At 41.5% G+C, this 22901-nt stretch overlaps 1 protein-coding gene across 2 annotated transcripts; it reads right to left on the reverse strand.

Moving 5' to 3' along the window:
* Window positions 1-405: 405 nt before the first annotated feature.
* On the reverse strand, window positions 406-14411 carry MOSPD1 (motile sperm domain containing 1). Of its 2 annotated transcripts, XM_039572314.1 has the most exons (7): window positions 14314-14384; window positions 10215-10325; window positions 9139-9395; window positions 8888-8963; window positions 5944-6170; window positions 3824-3985; window positions 406-1448 (listed from the first exon to the last, which is right to left on the reverse strand). In XM_039572314.1, exons 3-7 carry the CDS (start codon window positions 9290-9292, stop codon window positions 1417-1419), a joined length of 651 nt encoding a protein of 216 aa, XP_039428248.1. In that variant the 5' UTR covers window positions 9293-9395; window positions 10215-10325; window positions 14314-14384; the 3' UTR covers window positions 406-1416. The 2 variants fall into 2 exon arrangements, with proteins under 2 accessions (XP_039428248.1, XP_039428247.1); XM_039572313.1 differs by lacking the exon at window positions 10215-10325 and having other exon boundaries at window positions 14314-14411.
* Between the last annotated feature and the right edge of the window lie 8490 nt (window positions 14412-22901).

A 22901-nucleotide genomic window follows, 5' to 3' on the forward strand; every position in this document is an offset into this window, starting at 1 on the left:
CAGTGTAGGTACTTCACAGAACTGTAAAGCTACAGGAACAGAGTCCTGCAGTGGCAGGAAAACGCTGACCCAGCCACAAGCTCAGTGTTGGAGGGAAGTGCTGTGCCTGCAGCATGCTCTGGCACACGGCCTTCTAAACCAGCTGGGAACCTTTTTTGTTTTTTTTCTTAATGACTGTTAATGTTTGACTTTATCATCTGATGCTGATAGATGACACAATCCTTGTTCTTCCAAGAATCAAACTGAAGTAGCATTATATAAGAAAAATTGTAGTGGTTAACAACTTTTTTCAACTTCTCTTTCTCTCTTTTTTTTTTTTTTAAGAAACTGTTTTTTGCACAGTTTTTTTGTATTTCCATGATTAAGCAGAAAAGTGACCCGTAACATGCAGGGGGAAAGAAGGTCTGATTTCCAAACTTTTTTATTCATATCAGAGCATACTCTATAGACTTCTTACAAAGATTTGTCTGTATGAACCCAACACCATAATAGCTGCCCCTTTTAGAATTAACATCTTGACAATGAAATGTTAAATGAAGGGAAATGCTTGTTGGATGAAACAAGATTAATGTTCACCTCAAATATGAAACTGGCATTTAAGCAGAAGTTTCTGATAGAAAAGAAGTCCCTGTGGTAGCTGTGGGGGGAGGGATGTAGAGAAATGCCTTTGCTATTACACTTAGTTTGGTCTCTAAAATAGAAAAAAAGGTGAATTTTGTATTTGTATGAGCTTGTGTTAATGCCATTTCCATGCATCCCTAAGAAATGAAGGGGTCTGATTACAGAATTTGATTTATTGTCTACAATTGTGGTACAAAATGGCCGTTGCAAAAAATTATTTCCCCAAGTAAGAAAATGAGCACTTGGTATATTGGTAATGATGAAGTAAGAAATTTGAGAATTACTTCTTCACCTAAAATTCATGGTTTATTTCATAGTTTCACTGATGGAATTTTTCATTTTCTTCAATGATCAGTCACGACTCTCACCTCTCTGGTATGTATATACAGAAGTGTTATGTGCCAGCCTTGGCAGGTACAACCACAAACCAAATGAGCGTTTTTACAGAAGACAGTTTGCTTTTATAGTGATCACGCACTGATGTGAACATAGACTAAAAATAACAAATGTTGTTTTAATAAGGATTTTTTACAGTAGGCATAGATATAAAAGTTTTTTCAAATTATTTTCACAGGTATCACTGAACATTTCATAGCTGTCTGTTACAGAAGCACCGCAAAGTGCTTTGAGTCTTTCATTTATTATACACAGTTAAAATATATTACACTTCTGAAGGTATCTTAAATCACTGAACAGTTTTGCTAGCATCTTAATGAGCCAAATGGGAGTAAAAGGCAGTCCACATTCATTATGTGAATATACAGTAAGGTGTTAGACATCCTATGAACTCATTGCTCATGTTCTCAAAATAACCATGGTGATGAGACCTGAAAGACAAGAATTAAGAACTAAGCACTTTGATTTCATGCAAAATAAAACATTTAAAATAAAGAGTTTACTCTGCCACAGGCCAGAAAATATAGTAAAAGTGCATAAATACATGCAGAAAGCATCTATATATACACTTAAATATTAGAAGTATGGCTCCAAATTTTGATGTAGTCAAAAAATCAACGCTGAAGTGTGGTGCATGTAATAACTGAATGTCAATGAAGATATAAATACTCCAAACAATTACTGATCTCTTTACTGGAAAATCTTAACACTGAACTTTTGACTTGGGTAAGTGTAACACTAGCACCTAAACCCCATTTTTCTTGGGGGCCAGTTATGGGCAGTGTCATTCGAATGCTGAATCATCAGTAAGGCAGATTAGTTGAAGGCTCCAAGGCTTTTTTCAGCTCTGTGCATAGTAACTGATCAAAGACCAGTTTTACACAAAGATGTTAAGCTTCCTTGTCAGTCTACAGAGGGAGCTTTCAACAGACTCTTTGTTGTGACCTTTAAAGAGGGAAGAAAAAAAGAACTGCTCTGATAGAGGTTAAAAACAATTAAAACCAGATGAAAACAGGAAATAGGGGCTAATAAACTTACTCATGACACACTGCAAAGTTAATTTTAATTATGTGCTGATACAGGAAAAAAACCCCAAATCTGCAGTTCTTAGCCATGGGTTATATTGCACAAGGTAAGGGAAGAACATAAGGGGTCCCTGAATTCCAGCCTTATGTAACATCAAAATAACAATTTATCAGTTCTTGGGCTATCTCACTTTCTTGCAGGCTCAGATGATGTCACTGTAACAGCCTTTCAGTTCAGAGAGCTTGGCTAAAGCCTACAGATCTCACCATGGATAAAGACATTTCTGAGACTATTTTATCTCCTGCCACTCCATACTGATGGAACTTGGCTACTTTATGAAGATGGTGAAGGCAGAAGCATGACAGAACAGAGCTGCAACATTGCCTTCCATTAGATCAGCAATTTATCCCTTAACAAGGAACTACAGCTCAGCTATTTATTTAGGTCTGTATTGGTTCAGACAACCAGTGCTCCCACAGCTGCTGGATCCTTAGCTTGGATCAATTCCATCATCACAGACGAAGAGCAGAGGCTTCTGGAGAACAGCCTGTACCACTTGTACAGGGACTTCCAGACAATAAAGGGTTTAACTCATTTCTGTTAATCAAATACTTCTCAAATATCATATAGTCCTGTCAGTGTGATATAACAACCCTTGCCAATTGGATTTGCTCCACAATCCAGTTGTACTTCCTTGTGGAAGAAAGTGGTTTCAACTTCTCAAAAGCAATTGACTTTCTACATGAGCAAGAGTTGCACACAAAAGAATCTGTCCATGAACACTAAAAATGCTGCCAGCAAAGAAGTCAAAACCTGTCAAAACTTCATAGGCAATCAAGAAACAGGTTCAGTTGCTGCAAATGTATAAAGTCAAAGGGCTTAAAACTGTAGCTGGCACAAGCAGAACTTGGAGTCAATTTCAAAAGCAGAGATAAAAACAAAGTGAGAATTACTGCAAGGTCCGATCTGAGAATCCATCAGCATCAGTTTGGGCAAAGAGCCACAAGTGAGATTTCAAGCCACTTCAGCAGATGGACCTTTGTGAGTCAGCAGTATGCATGAACCAACAAGAACTTGCACTTTTCCCCACGACTACCTCACCTCTAGCTATCAGTTTGAAGCTGCCTAGCTCTTTTCCTTTAAATCCTCATTTCTGCCAGGTAGTGGGACAGGAGAATTGAGTTTAGTGTGACTGTTCTTCAAATCTGAAATAGTTATAGAGAAACAGTCATAACAAATGAAATGTGCAACTCATCTATGCTGGCTAATGCGGGAGCAAGTTACAAATCAGGAAGAACTGTGGATGGTAGTGGTCTCAGGGTTTACAACAACTTACTGCTACATGTATCAGGTGCTTATTAAACAGGTACTGAGAATGAAGCCTTAAAAAACAGCTCATGGGGGCTGGAGGGAGAAACACAGTAACACATTCTACATTCTGCAATAGAGTAACTATTGCAATGCAAGAGTAAGAAACAGCACATTCTATTCAGGTTTGTTGGCAGATGACTGTTGTTGGCCCATCATCAAATAAAGCTGAAATTAGCATGTAGGGGCCTGTGTGCAATAGGTATCAACTCAAATCTGGTCTAAAACACAATAACTAATTTACCCTGCTATCACCACGGCTGCAAATTAAGATCTAAGCCAAGATGCAAAACAAAATGTAATGTGGTGTTTTGTCTCCATCCAGTTTCCTGAGGCCACTGGCAAAGACAGGCAAAGTTTTCCAAACTCATAGATGTTGCAGGAAAATGTTTATAAAATCCAAAGTGCTTACCTAAAACATAAGCAGCTACTAACTTCTGATTCACACTTAAGTGGAGGTAGAGAGGCACCAGGGATTCCATTTCCCCCAATGTAGGTAGCATTAGTGCTGCGACACACACTACTCCAAGGAAGACTGTGAGTAAACTCGGTCCCGACGAGGCAGTTCTGTTTTCTGAAAAAGCAAGACAGCACCACCTGTAAGGAATATCTGAATAATATAAACATTAAATATTCTGCAAGAATGTCTGCAGTACATGGGAGCTGAAATATCCTCAGATCTTCCTTTTTGCTCTGGAGTTTGCAGGGGGTGGAAGACAACTCTTAAACCCACCCTTCTAAACCTTCTGCATTCTGTGGTGGAGGAGGCTGCTCCCTGTTCTGATGCTGGAACTTGTTTTCACATGACTTCCCAAACCCCTCCCTTCTGGAGGAACAGAGCCTGCCAGGCCCAGTTGCTATATATACACACTCAGGACATCTGGATGTCTCAGCAATGCTTGAGGTTTCCCTGTGCATCCTGATTCCATTCCTTGATATGTTCCTTCAGTGATCAGTAATCAATCAGTTAAGAGCACCCAAAAGACCTGCACAGGCAGGTAACTGCTCACACCTCCTGAGTAAAACCCGCCTGCAGCAGAAGCACAGGTTCTTGGGCCAGATGAGCTCCCCTTCATTCTTTACAGGATTCAAGGGCTACACCTGAGCCAGAGTCTGTTTAGATGCCACAAATTAGTAAAATTTAAATCTTACTCTAAAAACTTTGAGAGTGAGCCACTCTGACAGTTCAGGATTACCAGAATAAGGAAATGCAACCCATAGACAATAAAGACTTCCTCATAGTCTTTATTGCCCTGCACTTTAACAGCTGGAACCTACTCAAAGGTCTACTGTGTCATCTTTGAAAAGAGCTGTTTACATGTTAGCTGAATACCTCTAACCAAATCCTTAAGGCCCATTGGAAAATAGCCAATGTTTTTATCAACTTCTCCTATCCTGAGTGACTAGCAATATGTGCTCTATTTTAATTCCAAAAATCTCTTATTTCCAGGTTGTAGGTTACACGCAAATACTGCAGTTTCTTTGTTTACTGCTTTTCTGTAAGTAAGCGATATAATGTAGTCAACAAGGTTTTTAAGCAGAGAAATAGCATTTGGATTAAGACCAGTATCAGATTGTTCAGAATGGCTCAAACCTCTTTCCTGGAACAACTATCACAGGAACATTTTGTTCTGTGAGCCCGGAGACCTTTGTAGGTTTGCTTTAACTGTGTATCCTACTAATATCTGTTATGAGGTTTCTTTTAATAAGAAGTGTTTCACCAGCCAACAAACTCAGTATAAATAGTGAAACAGATTCATTTTAACAACATGAACACTCTCAAGGAGCTTCATCTGTTTTCTGGAATTGATTTTTGTTGTCCTGCAAAATATAACAGTGACAAGAACATTTCAGTATAAATCAGTAAAAGTAACAAGAATGTAGACGATCAAGAATCAGTTTAGATTCATTTCAGGTACAACTTGACACTTTTTATCCTACCCCTTCAATTTAACTGTCTGGCCCAGGTTTTCAAGACTCTTGATTCACTTCCTCACGTATGAAACACGCAGTTTTCAGCCACCAACTGTGCTTTTCTGTTCTTGTGGGACAGACAAAGGAATGGGCGGAGAACAAGGAGCACTTTAGAAGATGTTCTGGCAATATTTCCTGCTCATCAGGAAATGGGGGATTAAGGGTTTGGAACAAACTCAGAAGGGGCATATGCTTTTAAAGAGCTCAAGGGAAAGAACAACTACCATCCTTTCACAGATAAATTCCCATTGTCTGTGTGAGAACTCCTGGTCCAGAGGAACAGTGGATGCACTCTCCAACGTATGACATGCAAATACAGGGCAGCAAAAGGTCTTTCTTGATTGATCAAGACAGCATAAACAGCATAGCCACAGTTTGGGTTCTTGTGTACTGTCATCTTCAAGTGATAAAGACAGCAGTCTTACAGGTACATAAAAAGAATTATTTTAAAACTTATTTCTGTTTATATTTTAAAAATATTTTAAGTCTAGTCTTTCTAGTCACTAGAGCTATTCAAAACTGATTCAGAACACAGGAGGGGTAAAAGATTTCAGCTACCTGGTTGACATAAAGTCTGCTCAAAAAAGACACTTTCAGTCAGGTGTTCTTTTATTCGTTTTTCCTCCTCTTCCTTTTGCTGTTGCTGTTCCTTTGCAGATGGAAGCAGAGTAGCAATAATCTCCTTTTTCCCTAATGCTTTCCTCTGGCTCTGCTCAGACACTTGGAGACGGAATTTATCTATGACACCATAGTAAGAAGCCCGAACATCTCTGTGACGAATCACACTGCAGAGAAAAACAACATTTTCAAACAGATGAACTACTAAGAAGCATGTCCGTTGTGGAATTATATCCTATATCACAAAGTTTGCCCTCTGTCCTCCTCCTCCAGATAAACTGGAATAATCCAGACCTCCATTACCTCCTCCATCACTCAATGTTCTTGAAGATTTGATCTTACCTCCTCTCTCCCCCATCTCCTCTCAAGCCCATCTTTGCCTCAGTCTGAGGCCAAGCTGCCAACTGATGAAGCAACAATTATCTGAAAGATGCCTCTTCCTCCTGTATCAAAGTTGTTTGATGCTGGCCAGTGATTTTAAAAGGTATGAGGGGACTAGAGTGAACAGGGAAAGGAGTTGGACAGGTGTTTGGCAAGAAAAAGTCCAGCTTCTTGAGGAAACCAGGCTTAAAGCTTTAAAATTCTTCCTCAGAAGCAAAATTCATTCACTCTATGGACAAGAGTCAGACAGGGATTTTCAAAATCAGAAACCCACCATTGAGAGCATGTTTGGAACCTATAGAAAGCACAGCTTTAAAATAGTACTGATCAACAACAAAACAAGATCTCTGAGCAGTGCTGTGCTCAATTGCCTCCACTCTGCATTCATGATTCATCATGAGAATACGTATCTAGCATTGAAAAGCTACAACACTTAGGTTTTGAAGTGTATCAGCTCTTACGGTAAATAAGGATTTCAACTATTTTTCCAAATGTTTTTTCGTGAAAGGTTACTTTGAGTTTCTAAGATAACAGCAGCTAATCTGAAAAACATACGTACAAATAAGAAGGTTGCCATCTCAGGGGGGGAAAAAAATGACTGTACCCTTAGTAACACAGGATAGTAGTCTTAAAATTGCTTCAAGAAACTGACCTTTGTGATAATATATACATCAAAATGCTGCAAGAAATGGATTTTTGTTTTTCAGTCTTCATTTAAAGGAACTATATCACATCAAGATATCTACAAGCATTAGCACGTAGCCAGTGCTTGCAACTGGTATCTAGTTTGAATAGACTATTCAACACAGAAACAGAGACCAAGTCATCCCCTCAGCAAGAGGGCTGCAGTGATGTTTTACGTCACTTCAGAGGCAAAGGAGTGTGCCTATGACAGGCTTTCAGCAAGTAGAGTGTTGACTGGGCAGCTGCCTTCACTAAAACAAAAAGCCTTTTCCCCCCACAACCTTAATTCATACAGCTCTCAGCATATCAGCACAGCAGATCAGCTCAAATTTCTTCCTTTAACACTTCCTTTTAAACTGGTGTTCCTACTCCTAGTACCATGGTACTAACTACCAACCTAAACAGAATCTTTACATAACACTGTGCTAGGAGAACATGTATCTGCTGCCAAGCAAGGAGATATTTTCTGCAGACCCTGATAAACAGATACATTCTCCTGTTTCTTTTTAGAGATCATTGCATAATTGGAAGCTCTGTAGAATATCTGTTTATCTGGCAACTGGCCACACTTGCATAGTACTGCTCATATCCTAGCAGTAAACAGTGTCCTTAATCAGCAACCACTGGAAAGGGATGGGGGGTTTTGCTGCACAGAAAAATCCCCTTGGAACATGTGTATGTCTTATTTTCCTTTATTTAATAAAACCCATTTGTTTAACCAAATGAATCAAGCTTGTGTAAATGTCTGCTGAAGACTGGAATAGCTCACTGATACACTGGTATATTCTGAGCTGTTTCGTTCCATTTTTAGCATTGTTGCCCCTGCTCACTGAAACTTTCATAGAAACTAGTTCCATGTTTTAAATTAGTTTTTTTTTCTAGTTCCATGTTTTAAACTTCCTTTCTATTTGGTGAGTCCTTGGAATTTTTCAAATTGCACCTAAAGAAAGCAGTCTACAGGAATAAAGAGCCATTCCCCAAGCACACTTATTATTTATCAGACGAAAGGTTTCTGTATATGGCCATTTGTTAGCCAGAGATTCCAGGTAGTGTTTTACAGTTTGAAAAATGTCTATTCAAAAAGTTCAGTCTGCTCTTATAGGTACTTCAGACTTTCTTCAGCTGTATCTGTACATCAGCACAGAAATAATGTGGCAAATAGAACATAAAGAGAGTTGGTCTATTTTAGCTTATACACCTACTCTTCTTCAGCTTTCAGCAGCCTACAGACCCTGTACATTACTGTGGTCACTTAAGCAGCCTCCTTCTGTTCTGAGTTACTGGGTTGACACCTGACAGGAGAGACAAGGGGAAGACACAGAGATCTGAGAATCAGAGGGGTGGTCAGGGTGAAAGGTAGGCAAAACTACCTTTATTAACATGGCCCAGGAACATGTGCTCAGTAGAACTGCATACATTTCCATTTTGCCAATCTGCAAACAAGTATTTCTCACAAACAAATCCCAGCCCTGGGGGTTTTGCTTTTCTTGTTATTTCTAACAAAAAGGTGCTCTGAGGAGTCTCATATTACTCTCATTCCTGGTTTACAAACTACCTTACAAGATGCATTTACTGGCATTTTATACTCAAAGACAAAATTAAAGAAGGACGTATCTCCAGTATCGTAATACCTCTGCTCTAGAGGGAAAGAATAGCAAAAATCAGAGCCACAAGTATACATGAGATTATGAAAACATATCTTTATCCAACTTGTATTTTACAACATGCATGCTGTCGTTTACAACCTCTTAAATAAAGAAAGAAATTAAGATAATAAAATGTTGTATATTAGGAAAAAACCCAACCAACTTCTACTTACATATCAACACAGCACTGAGGCTTCACTGCACCAGTAGCATCCACCACCGCATATTTATTTGGAGTAGTACAAAGAACTGCAAGGAAAAGGACAGGAGTGGTAACAAATAATTAATTAATACATCACCAGCTTCATTAACAGATACATGTAGAGACACGACTTTGTTTTTGTCACAGATACGATTTGTTACATGAATTATAATTGGAGATCACCAACTAGCCCTTAAATAGAACTTAACCTAAGAAACCCACCTTTGAATTTTAAGGCAAACTCATAGGGGTTATATAGAGTCAACACCTGCTTGTGTGTTGACTGGTCATCTGCATAAAATATAAGTTCTGTAGGAAAAACAAAAACAGGAAGATTTCCTTCCACTAACTCTGGCTGTCTTTTTTGTTGCTGCATTGGCACTGAATCCTCCTTGCTGCTTCTTGTGTTCTTATGATTTTGTATCCTCAGAGACTTCAGTTTTTGAATCGTTTAAGAATTCCAAAGCATTTTGGCAATTCTAAAGGAAAAAATGGGAAAAAAAGAGAAAAGGCAAGAAGATTATTTCCATAAGTCTGTACTAAACTGAGGCAGTTAACAAAGGTGTAAAAATATAAAATGTGATGCTTGATTATGAATCTACCTCTACTCATGTTCCTTCAAAAATACTGAGAAAGAAAAAATATTTGCACTGGGTTTCCATCTATTTAACAAACTGTTGTAAATGAATGGATAAGCACCTCTCCAGTGTATCGTGGCAGCATTTGGGGGCCCAGTCCATGACTAGGGCTGCTTATGCTGGGTCTCTGCAACACAAACCAAATGACAGCAAAAAGAAATCCCATCCTTGCCTCAGGACACCAACACCTGAGAAACACTAGGGCAGAAATGAGGAAACACAATGACACTGAGGCAGCAGGAGTCACTGTTTAGGCAGGAACCTTTCCGTAGGGATGACCTCCCCGGAGGAGGTATAACAAGTTACGAATCTCCTCAACTAGGCACCCAGGTACGTCAAATCCCAGGGATTCAGAACAAAGGAATGGGGAGCACCTCTATGTCTTGTTCAAACTAAACTCCCTGTTCCAGCTGCATAGTTACAGGCAATGAATGGAAAAATGACTGGGATGAGTAACACCAAACAGATTTGGGATTTACTATTTTATGAAGAGACTACAGGTTTTCTATCACCACTGCCTCTAACCAAAGTATGATCCCCCCCACAGTTCTATTTTGAGTGACATTCCAGAATTAAACCAGAACCCATGACCCAACCAAGAAACAATCCCAAATATAATTCATAAAATAGAATTAAGGCCAGACTCCTCAGCACACATACCATTGACTTTACACATGACAGAGAGAACAAAGTCTTCTCCTCCCCCAAAAACTTCATATTTCACTGCAGCTTCTATAGGTTAATTATCAAACTGAAGGCATCCTTTGAGGTCTAACATTAAAAGAACAAAAAGTTCCTGCTGACTCATTAGATGTCATTTCCACTTCCCATAAAGCTTTTTAAAACAAGGTACATTTCACCTATTCTCCAGCCCAATACACTGGTTTAGTTGCACCTTAAAGAATTTAGTTTCTGAAATTTCTAGCAGCAAATAGCCCAAACATTATGAACAATCAAAAACAAATGCTTGTTTCTGCATTCTAAACATCATGATGATCACATTTCCAAGCACCAGATACGTATTCCATACTTGAAACATGACACACATTCACGTGTTTACTAAAGTATATCTGTCATACCATCAGATTTACAGGTTCTGATACTTATTCACATACGAAGCTTTTAAATTTATTTATTTAGTTATTAAAATAGCAAATTATCCCTGTAGAATCTAAATTCATGGGTCTCACTGGAATGTCTTTCCCCATGATCCAGTTTCTTTTCAGAGTACAGGCTTGTTTCCACTTCACTGAAATGCTACTAATAATATTCCGAAAACAAATCCCCAATGATAGCGTTCCAAGCTGATGTTCTGTTACCTTATTAAGAAGAGCCTAGAAAAAGAAATGGCTCTGTAAGTGGCAATTTGGGTTCTGAGTGCTTCTTGGAATTATGGTGAATCCCTTTTGTTTCAGAAGAATCAACAAACTCTGGAATGACTTTGTACAGCAAGTGTAAGTATTATTTCTTGAACAACTTCATGTACTATTGCAAAGTGAGTTTCATTGTTCCATTCAAACATATTAAGACTATATGAAAAGCTAATGTGGAAGAACTGCTGGCTCGTAGGAATACAAAATAACTTTTGATGCTTGTCATAGGCAGAAGGTTAAGAATTATTTATTTAAATTTCTTTTACCAAAGTTAGCTCAATGCAGTATGCAGTAAGAATATGTTGGAATCTTTGGTTCTCATACCTATCTACACTGTGCACGTCACGTGTAACAGAAATACAGGCAAACTTTGACATTAACAAAAGGGATTTTTAAAATAAATGTTTTAAGCTACCATAAAACCAACAGCGAGCTACTGCTGCACAACTTAACTGACTATATTTAATAAAATTTTCAAGTATTATTTATAATAATCAGTATTATTTTGATGCTTTAGGTTTTTTTGAAACACTGCACATGTTCCATTCCAATTCCTGGCTTCATACCACATCTCCAGTTTCTTCAGCTCAGTCCATGGCAAGTGTTCGGTGTCCAAAACCCCACAATTCTCAGTATCAGTGGAGGTATGCATCACTACGCCTACCAACAGGCTCATTTTTGTTACACATCTGTGGAAAACAGTGTGCAAACCTCCCAGGATTCCACAACCTGCATGTGGAAAGCCACCAATCTTAAAAAAGTATATCCCATTATTGCTTCCTTTTCCTATTTAACTTGGCTGGATGAGGAGCTACCGCCCAAACTGGCAAAAGTAATGTCTGGCAAACCCAGGCCTATAGTAGACACATGTACTGACACAGCAGTGTCATTCAGGGGATAAATTTCTGGATTCCTAAGCAAGCAACCAGTATCCTTTTTGAGACAACAATTTTAGCTTAGAAGTCACCTTGCTGGGACATCTCACCAAGTGACAGTAGCAAAAGCACTTTTCCCAAAGACTGATTGATAAACCACATATACGCTAGGGAAATGTGATGGTTTAGTGTTGATAGTCTTGATAATAGCCCACCTTTCCCATCAATGAGAAACCACCAACACTTCTACAGATAAAGTTTGTATCACCAGAACTACTCTGCCCAGATTAACCCCACAGCAGCTCTAATGGTGAGAATAAGGTCACGTACCCCAGACAGTACATGAACAGAAGCTTGGCTGCCACTCTTCTGCACCTCCACTACAACACAACCACTAAATTTTGTGGTCAATAGTCACCACGATTACTTGCAGCACATAAAGGTAAGCATAAGCAAATCTGTCCCAACCCAGGATCTGTGGTGTCAGGCCTGTGATTTGCACTGCATAGATGGGCTGATCCCAGCAGCACCAATAAAATTCCCGCGGGAGCAGGGATCTGTCAGAGGTAACACTCGCTAGGGCCAGCGTGTAATACCTGAACAATGCCAGCTCATTTCCCAGTGCTCTTTGAAGTCCTGACAAACAATTGTCACTGATATTTTTTCAGCACAATAAGGACCTTTCCTCCCTGAAGTTACTAAATATATGCTGCTGGTGTCACAATAGCACAGCTCTGCCAGTGTTTCCTTTGAAATCCCTTTCTTCATAAATTTAACTTGACAGAGAAAAACACGAAGTGAAACGTAACTTCTCTCCAGGGTCAGAAATAACATCAATTGTGATTTGTTTTTACTTAACAAGTGTCTGCTGAATAAATAAATCAACTGAGGAACTTTTTTGTTCCCATTTTAACTTCCAACAACCTCATCACCATGGCTTCCCAGTGCATTTGTTGGTTGTTTTTCTTCATAACAACTGCAAATAACTACAGAATGTCATCGGGTAAACACTTCATTCAGAAGAAAACCTCTTTACAGTCATGTCTTCACAGTGCTGTTTTAAAAGTTGCCTAATTACAGTGTAATCTACTTTTGTTACATCTCATGATCTACCCCTTAAATCTACACAAGTCTTTCTACACTATATACTCAGTAAAATTGATGCCTTTTGAGTGCATATTTACAAAATAAACTACAAAGTCTTCTTCAAAATTCCCTCCCATGCCAAGCTGAGCAATCACTTTAAGCTACATGCAAATGCAGCACAGGATCTAAAGCACTCCACAAACATTTTGTTTCTCCAAAATGTTTTGAAGGCCTCAACTCGCACTTATGCAAACCAGTGTTTAAACTACCTGCAATTATTTGGGAGCGTCACCCAATGAGAGCACAGAGCCAGTAACCAGGATGGCTGGATTCCATTATTGCTAACTCTGTCACTGACACTCCATGACCTTGAGCAAGCTGGTTAACCTCACCTCAATTTGCTGATCTATGAAGGTACATACTCTGCAAAGTATTTCAGTAGGTGGACGGTCCTCTTTGAACTGGCAGAACTGCTCTGATACTTTGCAAAACTGCTACTGTTTACCCCTTCACAGGATGATGAGAAATGTCATCAGTAACTGTCTCCAGGATGCTGTAAAATGAAATAGTCTCAGAGCATTAACTACTAGCATGGGTGACCACACGCATAAATCATGCTGATACTGACAGCAAAATTGTCCTAATGGACCACATTATTTTTTTCAATGCTGAAAAGGTGACTAATAAAAGGAAATATTCAAATGCAACTAAGAGGTATGAAAAGCACTGAAAAATTAAGTAACAGCTGTGCATTGCTTCTGATCCATTCTGCTACAGGCTCACAAGAATCGTAGAGAAGACATTCAAGGGCACATGTGCTTCAGTCTCTATTTTCTCACTTTCAGTTTGTGTTTAATGCACTAAACTGGCCGATTATTTAAACGTGTACTGTGCTCATTAGAGCTGCGTGGCCCCAAACCGCCTCAGATTAACAGAGGGGAGCACTCTTCCCTGGGAAAGCGACGGGAGGAAAAGCGTTCCGAGCCGTGCCTACTGCCGGCAGGGCACGGCGGTAATTGCACACTCTTAATTGATCCTCTTTGTTCTCCAACGAGGAGCAGCAGCGATACGGGCTGAGGCAGCTGCGCGATAACGGCGCCTCCCGCAGCCGGCCCGGCCCCGCCGCACCGCCCGGCCCGAGCCCCGGCCCCGCACCGCTGCCCCTCGGAGCGACCCCCAGCCCCACAGCCGACCCCGCACTGCTCGGAGCGAGCCCCGGCCCCGCGGGGAAGCGGCGCTAAGTCGGGGCCTCAGAGTGCGGCCGCCGCCCCGCTCCCCATCCCGGCCCCGCCGCGCTCCCGCAGGGCCTGCGGAGGGCAGGGGCGGGAGGCCGGGGCCGCGCGGACCGGGACAGGCCAGGCCAGGCCCCGGATGTCGCTCCGCTCGCCCGCCCCGTGCCCGCTGTCGCCCCCCGCCCCGACTCACCCGCCCGGGGCCGCTGGTGCGGGCTGGCGCGGCGCCCCTTTGTCCGCCCGTCACTGCGGGCAGCGCTGGGGCTGCCGGGACCGACCGGCCGCCGCCGCCGCCGCGTCACCGCCCCGCCCGCCGCCCGCCCCCGCCGCCATGTCGGGGCTGCCCCGGCGCGCCGAGCTTCGGCGGCCTCGGTGCTGCGGGGTTCGGCGCTGCTTCCCCCGCCCGGGCAGCCCGGCGGCACCGCCGGCTCCCCGGGCAGCGGGGCTTGTGCGGCCGGCCCGGCGCCCTTCACCTGCGGGGAGGTGTTTTTTGATGATACTTCATCTCATCTCACGGTTCCCGAGGTCTGACCCCGTCCCGGAGGTGTTCTTGCCCCTCTCCCGGCTCCCGCTGCGCTCGGGGCCACCGTGTGTTCTACCCTGCGGGGTCCCAGAGCAGCTCGGGTTCACCTCGATGCCGCCCATCGCTGGCAGGTCCCCCGGCGGAAAGGTCGGCCAGTGTCACCCCTGGGCTGAATCAGAACAGAAGTATTAGCGAGCCGAACGTACAGCCGTGACCGTCTGATCATCCAACAGGACGCCTTAAATGGGACACACTGTCCCGGTGAACACTTCCATGCTGTTACCTTTATCCTGTATTCCTCTTATTTACTTAATGTGCTTTCATTCAATTAGGCTGTTTGTGGACTTCAGCTCATATTATGCATTATCCACTGTATCATCTTCCCTTGGGTTTTTTTCCCAACTTCCCCTCTGGATAATACAAACAAATCTGTGTGTAATCACCACCCAATATCATCCCAAACGTCAAGATCTTTAATGCAGCAAAATGTTTTTGTTGCAAGTCAGGTGGATAATTAAGGTTTATATTGAGCCACCCAATACAGGATTGCAAAATCTTTTATCCATTACCAAGCTCTACCCCTCAGTGAAATGAACACACATCCGTGGTGAAATAAACACAGCAGCCACGAATGTTTCACAATAACAACATGAAACAATCCAGAACAGGAAGTAACATATTTTGGCTATTTAAAATCATGGAAGACATTAAAGAAATTCTAAAAAGTATATTTTCTAACTTAGGCAAGATGTGTGTATTAGCACTCACCTTTTTCTGCAGATCTAATGGTTCTAAGAAGTTCAGTCTTACAGCCACAAATTACATAATATTGTTAAATTATTATATATATAAATGATAACCTTGACAGAATTTCTGAAAATGTATGCAGTGAAAACTGGCAAAAAAAATTTTTTTCTTGATGAGTGTAAATCAGTTCAGATTTTAACATGTTTAAAAATAAACTGGAATTCTTGTTTTTAAAAAGATTATCAGAATTCAGCCTTTCAGGATACGTTCAGAAATTATTACGATTTTACTGAGAGTTAATCCAATGGAGGGTGTTCCTGATTTTGGAAACCTGTCTCAGGAGAAGCAGCAGACATAAACATGCTTCAGAGATATTCAAATTAATAACAAGCAGAATGATCAAATAAAAACGTAATCTAAAATGGCTAGGCTTAAAAGCACATTAATTAGACAAATTGGTATTTTCCAGTTCATCCAGTTCATTTACAAAGAAAGTTCAGACTCTCTAAAAGCAGGTTTTATGTCCGCCTCTGTAAGTTTCCCAGGATCCAACTTTTTTCTGTCACACATTTGATAAGGTTTGCATCCACCTGTTGAAAATCAGGAATAGTGCTGGTCTCCTTCCTCTCCCACGCATCGACCACTACAGCTAGTGTCCAGGTTATTTTGTGACTTTTAAAAGCCTTGCGTTAACTCCAATTAAATGTGAAAACTTGTATGCGTGCGAGTAGGACTCGGTGGTGTTCTGTCCTTGCTGCTGGTGCTGACGCCTCGGAGAGCACAAAGCCTCATCCCTGACAATCGTGCAGTAATGTGCCCTTGGGAGAGACTCTGCCCACCCCAGACATTCCTAAAGGTACGTGTGTGCCATGGCTGTTGAACCAGCGCTGACATGTGCTGAAACATCCCAGAGCTGTTTGTTTTGGGTCACGCAGCCAGCCTGGCTTGGCACCGTCTCGCTGCTCTTCCCGTGCCTCGCAGCCAGGCTCGCTGCCTCCGGGGGATTGAAAACGATGGAGAGGGATGCCCAATGCCGGGTGCTCTGGGAAGGCTGCTCAGGTGCGCCAGGGGAGATGGAGGCTGCTGCCTTGTGCGGCAGTAACTGGGAGTTATCTCAGATCTGTGGGAATTTCTCTCTTTTATCGTTAGGTCATTGTTTCTTTTGCTTTCTCCTTTTTGGGCTGCTTTATTCTGCCCAAATAATTAATTATTTCTGGGATCAGAGGAAGACTGAGGTTACATCCCTTGTTATAATGCTGGTAGAGCAGGGAAAAGATGAGAGGACAAAATGTGGATGAAGAAGACAACAGAAATACAAATGCAAAGGAGCAGAGACATAAGGTGCAGCAAAGAATCTGCAACAAGTTTGTCAGGTCACCTTAAGTATGATTCAAGGTGTAAAAAAATGTTGTTCCTGCAGCCTATATTTGGTCCTCTGATTTTTTACCTACCTTAGAAACCGCTGTGAGTTACCTAAAAGCATTGTCTAGTCTTCTGTTACATAAAATATTGCCTCCTTACAGCATGAAACCTGACTGTGGAGTGTGCAGAGATGAAATGCTCCTGGATGACTCTGTGATGGTTTTGGTTGCTGTGGTGATTATCCATCTGTTTAAATACTTCATATGGGAGATTCACAACTCATTTATCATGGAGAAGATTTTCTTACGTTGTGAGAAACACAGCATTATGCCTGATTCTTGTAATTTTACACACTTGACTTGGCAGTATATTCCACTTTATCTGCCATGGCATAAGGACATGGTATAGCATTTATAAACAGAGGGTACCATACTTGGGTTCTGTGTTCACCACTAGCCCAGTAGGCCTGGAACATTGGCACATGTGTGCTGGCCCCTGCAGTTGCAGAGGCTGACTGCAAACACTTCATGAGGGGCCTCCTTTAATGAATCCTCAGTCTGAAGAAGTCACACAGATCAAATTGTTTGTTTACAAAGTCTGATATGAAAACAACATGCGAGCAGATATGAGAGAACGAAATATTTTATATATCTGAATCTTACCAATAGCTCATAATGCATTTAATTCTTACTAGATGTTTTGTTTTTCTTGACAGTTCCCTTCTCCATGGCACAATGTGGCAGATCCTCTTTGGCTTTGAAGTAACTCAGAAAAGGGAGTGATGTATCTGCCTTGCCATTCACACTCATGTTGTCTTTCTGTAGCAAATGACTGGAGTTTTCTTTCTAGTTAATACCAATTTATTAAAAAGTCTCCATAACAGATTTTTTTTCACTTTTAAAGACTAGCAGAAGAAACAATACTGCATTTAAACTAGCACCCTAAAGCAGCATACATGTTCTGACTTACAACAGAAACAAGAATTTTTCAACCTAAATTGTCCAACCTGTTCTTGTAACTTTAATTTGCAAGCAAAATTGTTTTGGGTTTTTTTTTAACTTGCTTATGTAGCAGGTTTTCAAATTTCCCCCCTCCAGTGGCAGCAAGCTGTATTCCCATTCCCTGTCACTGGGGACTTGGATGTACTCATGTGTATTTTTTGTGTCAGAGGTTAGACTGTTTGTTTTTATGACTAATGATGTGGACCTTGGGAGCCACATATCTAAGCACCGTTGAGGAAATATCTAGACTTCTGTTAAAGTGTAATCCCTTTCAGGGCATGCCTATACGGGAGAGTTAAAGACAGCTCAAAGCTCTCTCTGCCCATGCTCCCCACTGGCTGGAGCCAAGCCAATTCCATCTTAGGAATCTTTTAGTTCAGCTCTCTGCCTGTGCTGCTGGGTCTCTGAGATGTGCCTGTGGGCACGGTGAGCACAGCATGCCTGAGAGCCACATTGCTGCAGAACAGATAAAATTATTTGAGGAAAATACGTCCTAAAGTGTCACTGTCTTTAAAATACTGAATGTAAACAAGGGCAGGTTTCATGCATGCTCAGTGAATAAGGCTAAGTGTATGATCTAAGGGATCAAGTCCTTCTCAGGTCTGGTACTGAGTGAATTTTGCCCAAAATGTGCTTGCATTACACTTTAGACAGGCATCAGGGTTCACTTCCTTGTACTTGGTGTCTTATGGTTCTTCATGTGAGAGCTCCTGACATGCTGTGCTCCTAAGCCATATAAAAAAAGCCATAATTGAGTCTTAGACACTGTGGTATTTATAATAATTTTGAAACCTCAGAGAGAACAAACATTTAGAGGTTTACAGACAGTCATCATCTTTATGAAGTGTAGGGTCTATTTCTGCATTGTCTGCAGGACCCTGCTGAGAATCTCCATGTCCTGCTCATTGCAAAGCTGCAAACCCAGCATGGGCTCTACTTTTTTCCAAGGATGTGCGCATACATCTCTTATAAATAAGCAGTTATGGTTGTTTCATTAGACTTCTAATAACATCTCAATTTTATTTTCCTATCAAAGATGTTTATTCAGTGTTGACACATATTTATAATAACATCTCAACAGTAAGAGTCTATCCTGTCAGATTTACAGCTATTATAAAATATGATGCTATCTGCATACAAATGGATGGTGGGAGCCCTACAGACATTTCCCCTATTATTACTGCCTAAGGAAGCAATAAAAATTTAACATTTACCATTGGAAACACCTGCAGAGATTAAATTAAAACTAGATTATATGCTTATCAGTTATATGTTACAAAACCAAACTCTTTAGAGATTAACATAAAAATCATTGTTATCAAAATCTTATTAAAAGCTTCAGTTGATACGCTCCATTTTGCACCTCTACTGCTCAAGCGTTCTCCGTGTGTGACTTATTGAGTCTTTGTGCAGCTGTAGGGAGGGGAGGCAGGGCAGCCTCACTGACAGCTTTGCTATTGCCTCAGCAAATGCCTACCCTGATATTTGGATTTGTCCTTCCCTCTCTGATCCCAGCCACTCTCTGAAGGGCTCTCCACACTGCATGCTGTGTTTCTTGAGCATGGCACCAAGACAGGCTCCAGGCTTCCTCATGGAGTTCTGCTGGGAATTACTCTGGAGAGCACTTGTCCTTCCTGCTGAACTCGTTCCTTAGTATGGTCAGCAGGAGCAAGACAAGGGATTTTAAAAGGCTAGAAGCTGAGGACAAGGAGCTGCTATTGCTGCTAAGCAGATGGTCTTGTGTTTAGTTTGTGCAGTCTTTGACATGTTGCAAACATGCTGCAGAAAAGAGAGACCTGGGAGGCAACTGGGCTGGAGTTGATCTCTGACCTGGAAATTCAAAATGCTTCTGGATTTGGGCTTTGCTGCTACCAACGATTGAGAAGCTTAGAGTGCAGATAATCTACCTGCTCTGGCTCAACGAGGACATGCAGATCCTACCTGTGCCTGATTTGCACACACAGTGGTTAGGGTTTATTTCTCCATCTGGTATAACAGTGACCTCTTTGACTCCAGGCATTAGAAGCAACCTGCCTTGGGCATATTCCAAACTGTGTATGGGAGGGTACCACTCATGAACAGCCTGAATTGCTTACGTGAAGGCCCAGGCCAAAACCCCCTTTGATTGTGGAGATTCTCCTGAGTTTGGTGGATCTGGAGGAGGTCACACTAAGAAGAGGTTAAGATCATTTTTGCTGTGATTGTAAAATAATCAGTCATGTAGTTTACCAAAGGCCAAACATGGAAAAGGATTAAGGAGTGTCAGACCATGGTTTCCTCAAGACATCTAATCTGAAGACAAATTTGATGTAGGGAAGCTTCTGGTGATTTTTTTCCAACCCCTCACCATCTCCTCTGGTGTGTTGGCACTGACTGTAGCATTTAGTTAATGAATGAGAAGTGTTGGGCGAATCCAACTTAAAAAAAACCCCACAACAACTACTTAAGTTTATAAAAATAGACAAAATAGGGCATAGACCTATCGGGTGAGGAACACAGAGCCAAAGAAACAGAGTAGAAATGGCTGGGGCTTGCTTTGCAGGGTAGAAAAAATGTCTGTGCAACCATGTCCTAACATTTTAAGTAATAAGGGTTTGCTGGCCAGCTGATTTTCACTGAAATAGGTTAGGGAGTGTTCAAACAAGTATATCCAGATCAGAGGGGTGGTAACCTATTGCTGGGCAATGCTCACCAGCCTCTGGGCAGACTGGGGGAGGACTGTGCTGTCAACAGAGCTGGATTTGGGAGGAGACGTGTCCACAGCCTGACTCCCAGCACTGTCGCAGCCTAACCCAGGCCTGCAGAGTGCCCCTGTCTTGGAACAGCTGGAGTGTGCACTTTGCCTTCCCTCATGCCTGCAGGGACAGGCATACATTAGCATTTTTATGACAAGCTCTCCTTTGAGGGGAGGTAATGGCCAGACCCGGTCACTTCAGCACCAGCCATGGGCACATTCCAGCTCTGTGTGGAAGCCTGAGTTCTGTCATTTTACTTGGACAAATCATCATATTTAACTTGGAAAGGCCTGCTCATCCTCTCTTGCTCCACTTTCAGGCTCTGAGCAGAGTGAATTATATACAGGAGGATTTAAGATTTCATTTTTCATAAATGATGCACGTTTTTGTATGTACATACCTATAGCCAAGATGTAGAAACTCCTTAACTGTAGTCTGAATTTTCCTTCATTATTATGCTAAATAATTCACTTCTGCTGCCACTAGAGGTATAACATTCACTTGAACAAATACCAAAGGAAACATTTAGTTGGAAACCTTGCCTGTATTAATATTTCATTTTTCAAATAATGTTTTTGATCTGTGTTCTTTTGGAGGCCTCAGCCTACTTTGCCTATTCCTGTTGGGCAGCCTTTCTTTTATTGAACTACAGCTGGCTACTCCTGAGATGAAATGCCACTTTGTGATTAAAGGGTACAGAATTGAGTGCTCATTTAAACTGCATAAAAAGCTAAATTATAGTATCAGTCATTGTATCAATCATCTGTGACTACCTCATGTGCAGCCTTGTACCAACACATTCATAAGTCTCATTCTACATCAATTCTGGTGCAAATTTACATTTATTCCGAAATGCAAACATAACAAAATTTATTTTAAATTAATTTGCTTTTTTTCCCCCCCATGTAATAACCAGTTCTCAGATATAATCTCCCTCTTGAAAGTCATGAAAATGTCAGTGGGGACAAGGGTAGAAATGAAGTTTCCAGATTTCCTTTGGCACTGGTAGGAGAATTGCTGCATAACCTGGGGTTTCAAGGCAGACCTGCAGCACCTACCTGGTCTGAGTGCAGCCCAAGGGATGGCTCAGCTCAGGGGTGATGGCTTGTTGTAAGGAGTCTAAATGACACCTGGCCACAACCTGGTGGGGACATAATCTTTGTCTGTTCGAAGTCTGTAACCTTTCTTTCAAAATGTTCTGCCACACTCAGAGCCAGGCATTGCTCAGCTGGGGCTGTGGAGCCTCGGGGAGGTTTCTGTGGGCACTGCCTGCTGTGGCACCACCAGCTCTCCCCCCTACCTTCGCCTTCCCACTGCCGTTCCATGTGCTCTTCCCACCTCCCCCTCAGCTGGGCCCGAGCAGCGCAGCCCAGCCAGACGCCAGCGCGGGAGCGAGAGTGGGGACAGTGAGTGACACCAGTTGGAGCTACAAACCTGCATGGAGAGCAAGCCTCAAAACAACTTTCCTGCCGCGTTCTCCTTGCAGGACTGCACCCACCTCGCTCCAGGGAGAAGTGGAAGAAAGCAGGAAACAGCATCATGATCTTTCACCAGTTTTGTGAAGTTTAATTTGTTAGCTTGGGTAAAATTGCAGCATTCAGAAAATAAAGGTGTGATGGTTAGACTGAAACATGGGCTCTAATTCAGAATCCCCTGAACTGCAGCATGGTGTACCCCCTGCTTTATAGGCACTGTGCTACTTGTCACAGGAAAATTATTTTGGAGAGAAAATATTGAAACAAGACACCAGATGATCTCAGAAGTTTTCCTCTAAAATGAAATTTTGAGAAAATTATTGATTGCTTGAAGCATTTCATTACAGTAAAAGTGGGCTTTAGCTGGGAAAGGTGTTCCCAGCATAAGGGAAGCACAGATCCTCATAAAACTTCTGGCCTAGTGCATTCTTTCTCCAATACAAAACTAATAGCACAGTTCAGTATAGACCACATACATATTGCAGTGGTGTACTCTTACTTTCAGTTTTCTTTATACTTTTTGTAGTAATACTGATAAATTCACCAAAGCCTTATTACACTCACAAGAAATATTTTACTAAGAGAAACAATGTACAGTTGGAATACTTTGGATTATATTAGGATAAAAGTTGATAAAGTTATACCACTGAAATTATAGCAAAAGGAGATAAAAAATAGATCCATGGAATTTATTGAAAACAACAGCACTGCTGTCTGACCTTATTTCTGCCCTCTACACAGTCATTAACAAGACTGTGCCATTCATTTACAGCTTCCTCCTATTGCAGGCCCAATCTTAGGCAGTAAATTCGATTACAGAAGTATTTTCACTGAAGCAGTTGTGTTTCGAATAAAGTTACCAACTTATTTTCTCACAAAAAAATCAAGAAAATGCATGGCAACCTTGTATGCTTTGTCCATAACTTTGATAACTCTTC

Source organism: Corvus cornix, chromosome 4A (assembly GCF_000738735.6).
Source record: "Corvus cornix cornix isolate S_Up_H32 chromosome 4A, ASM73873v5, whole genome shotgun sequence".
In the NCBI taxonomy this organism is placed as follows: Eukaryota; Metazoa; Chordata; class Aves; order Passeriformes; family Corvidae; genus Corvus; species Corvus cornix.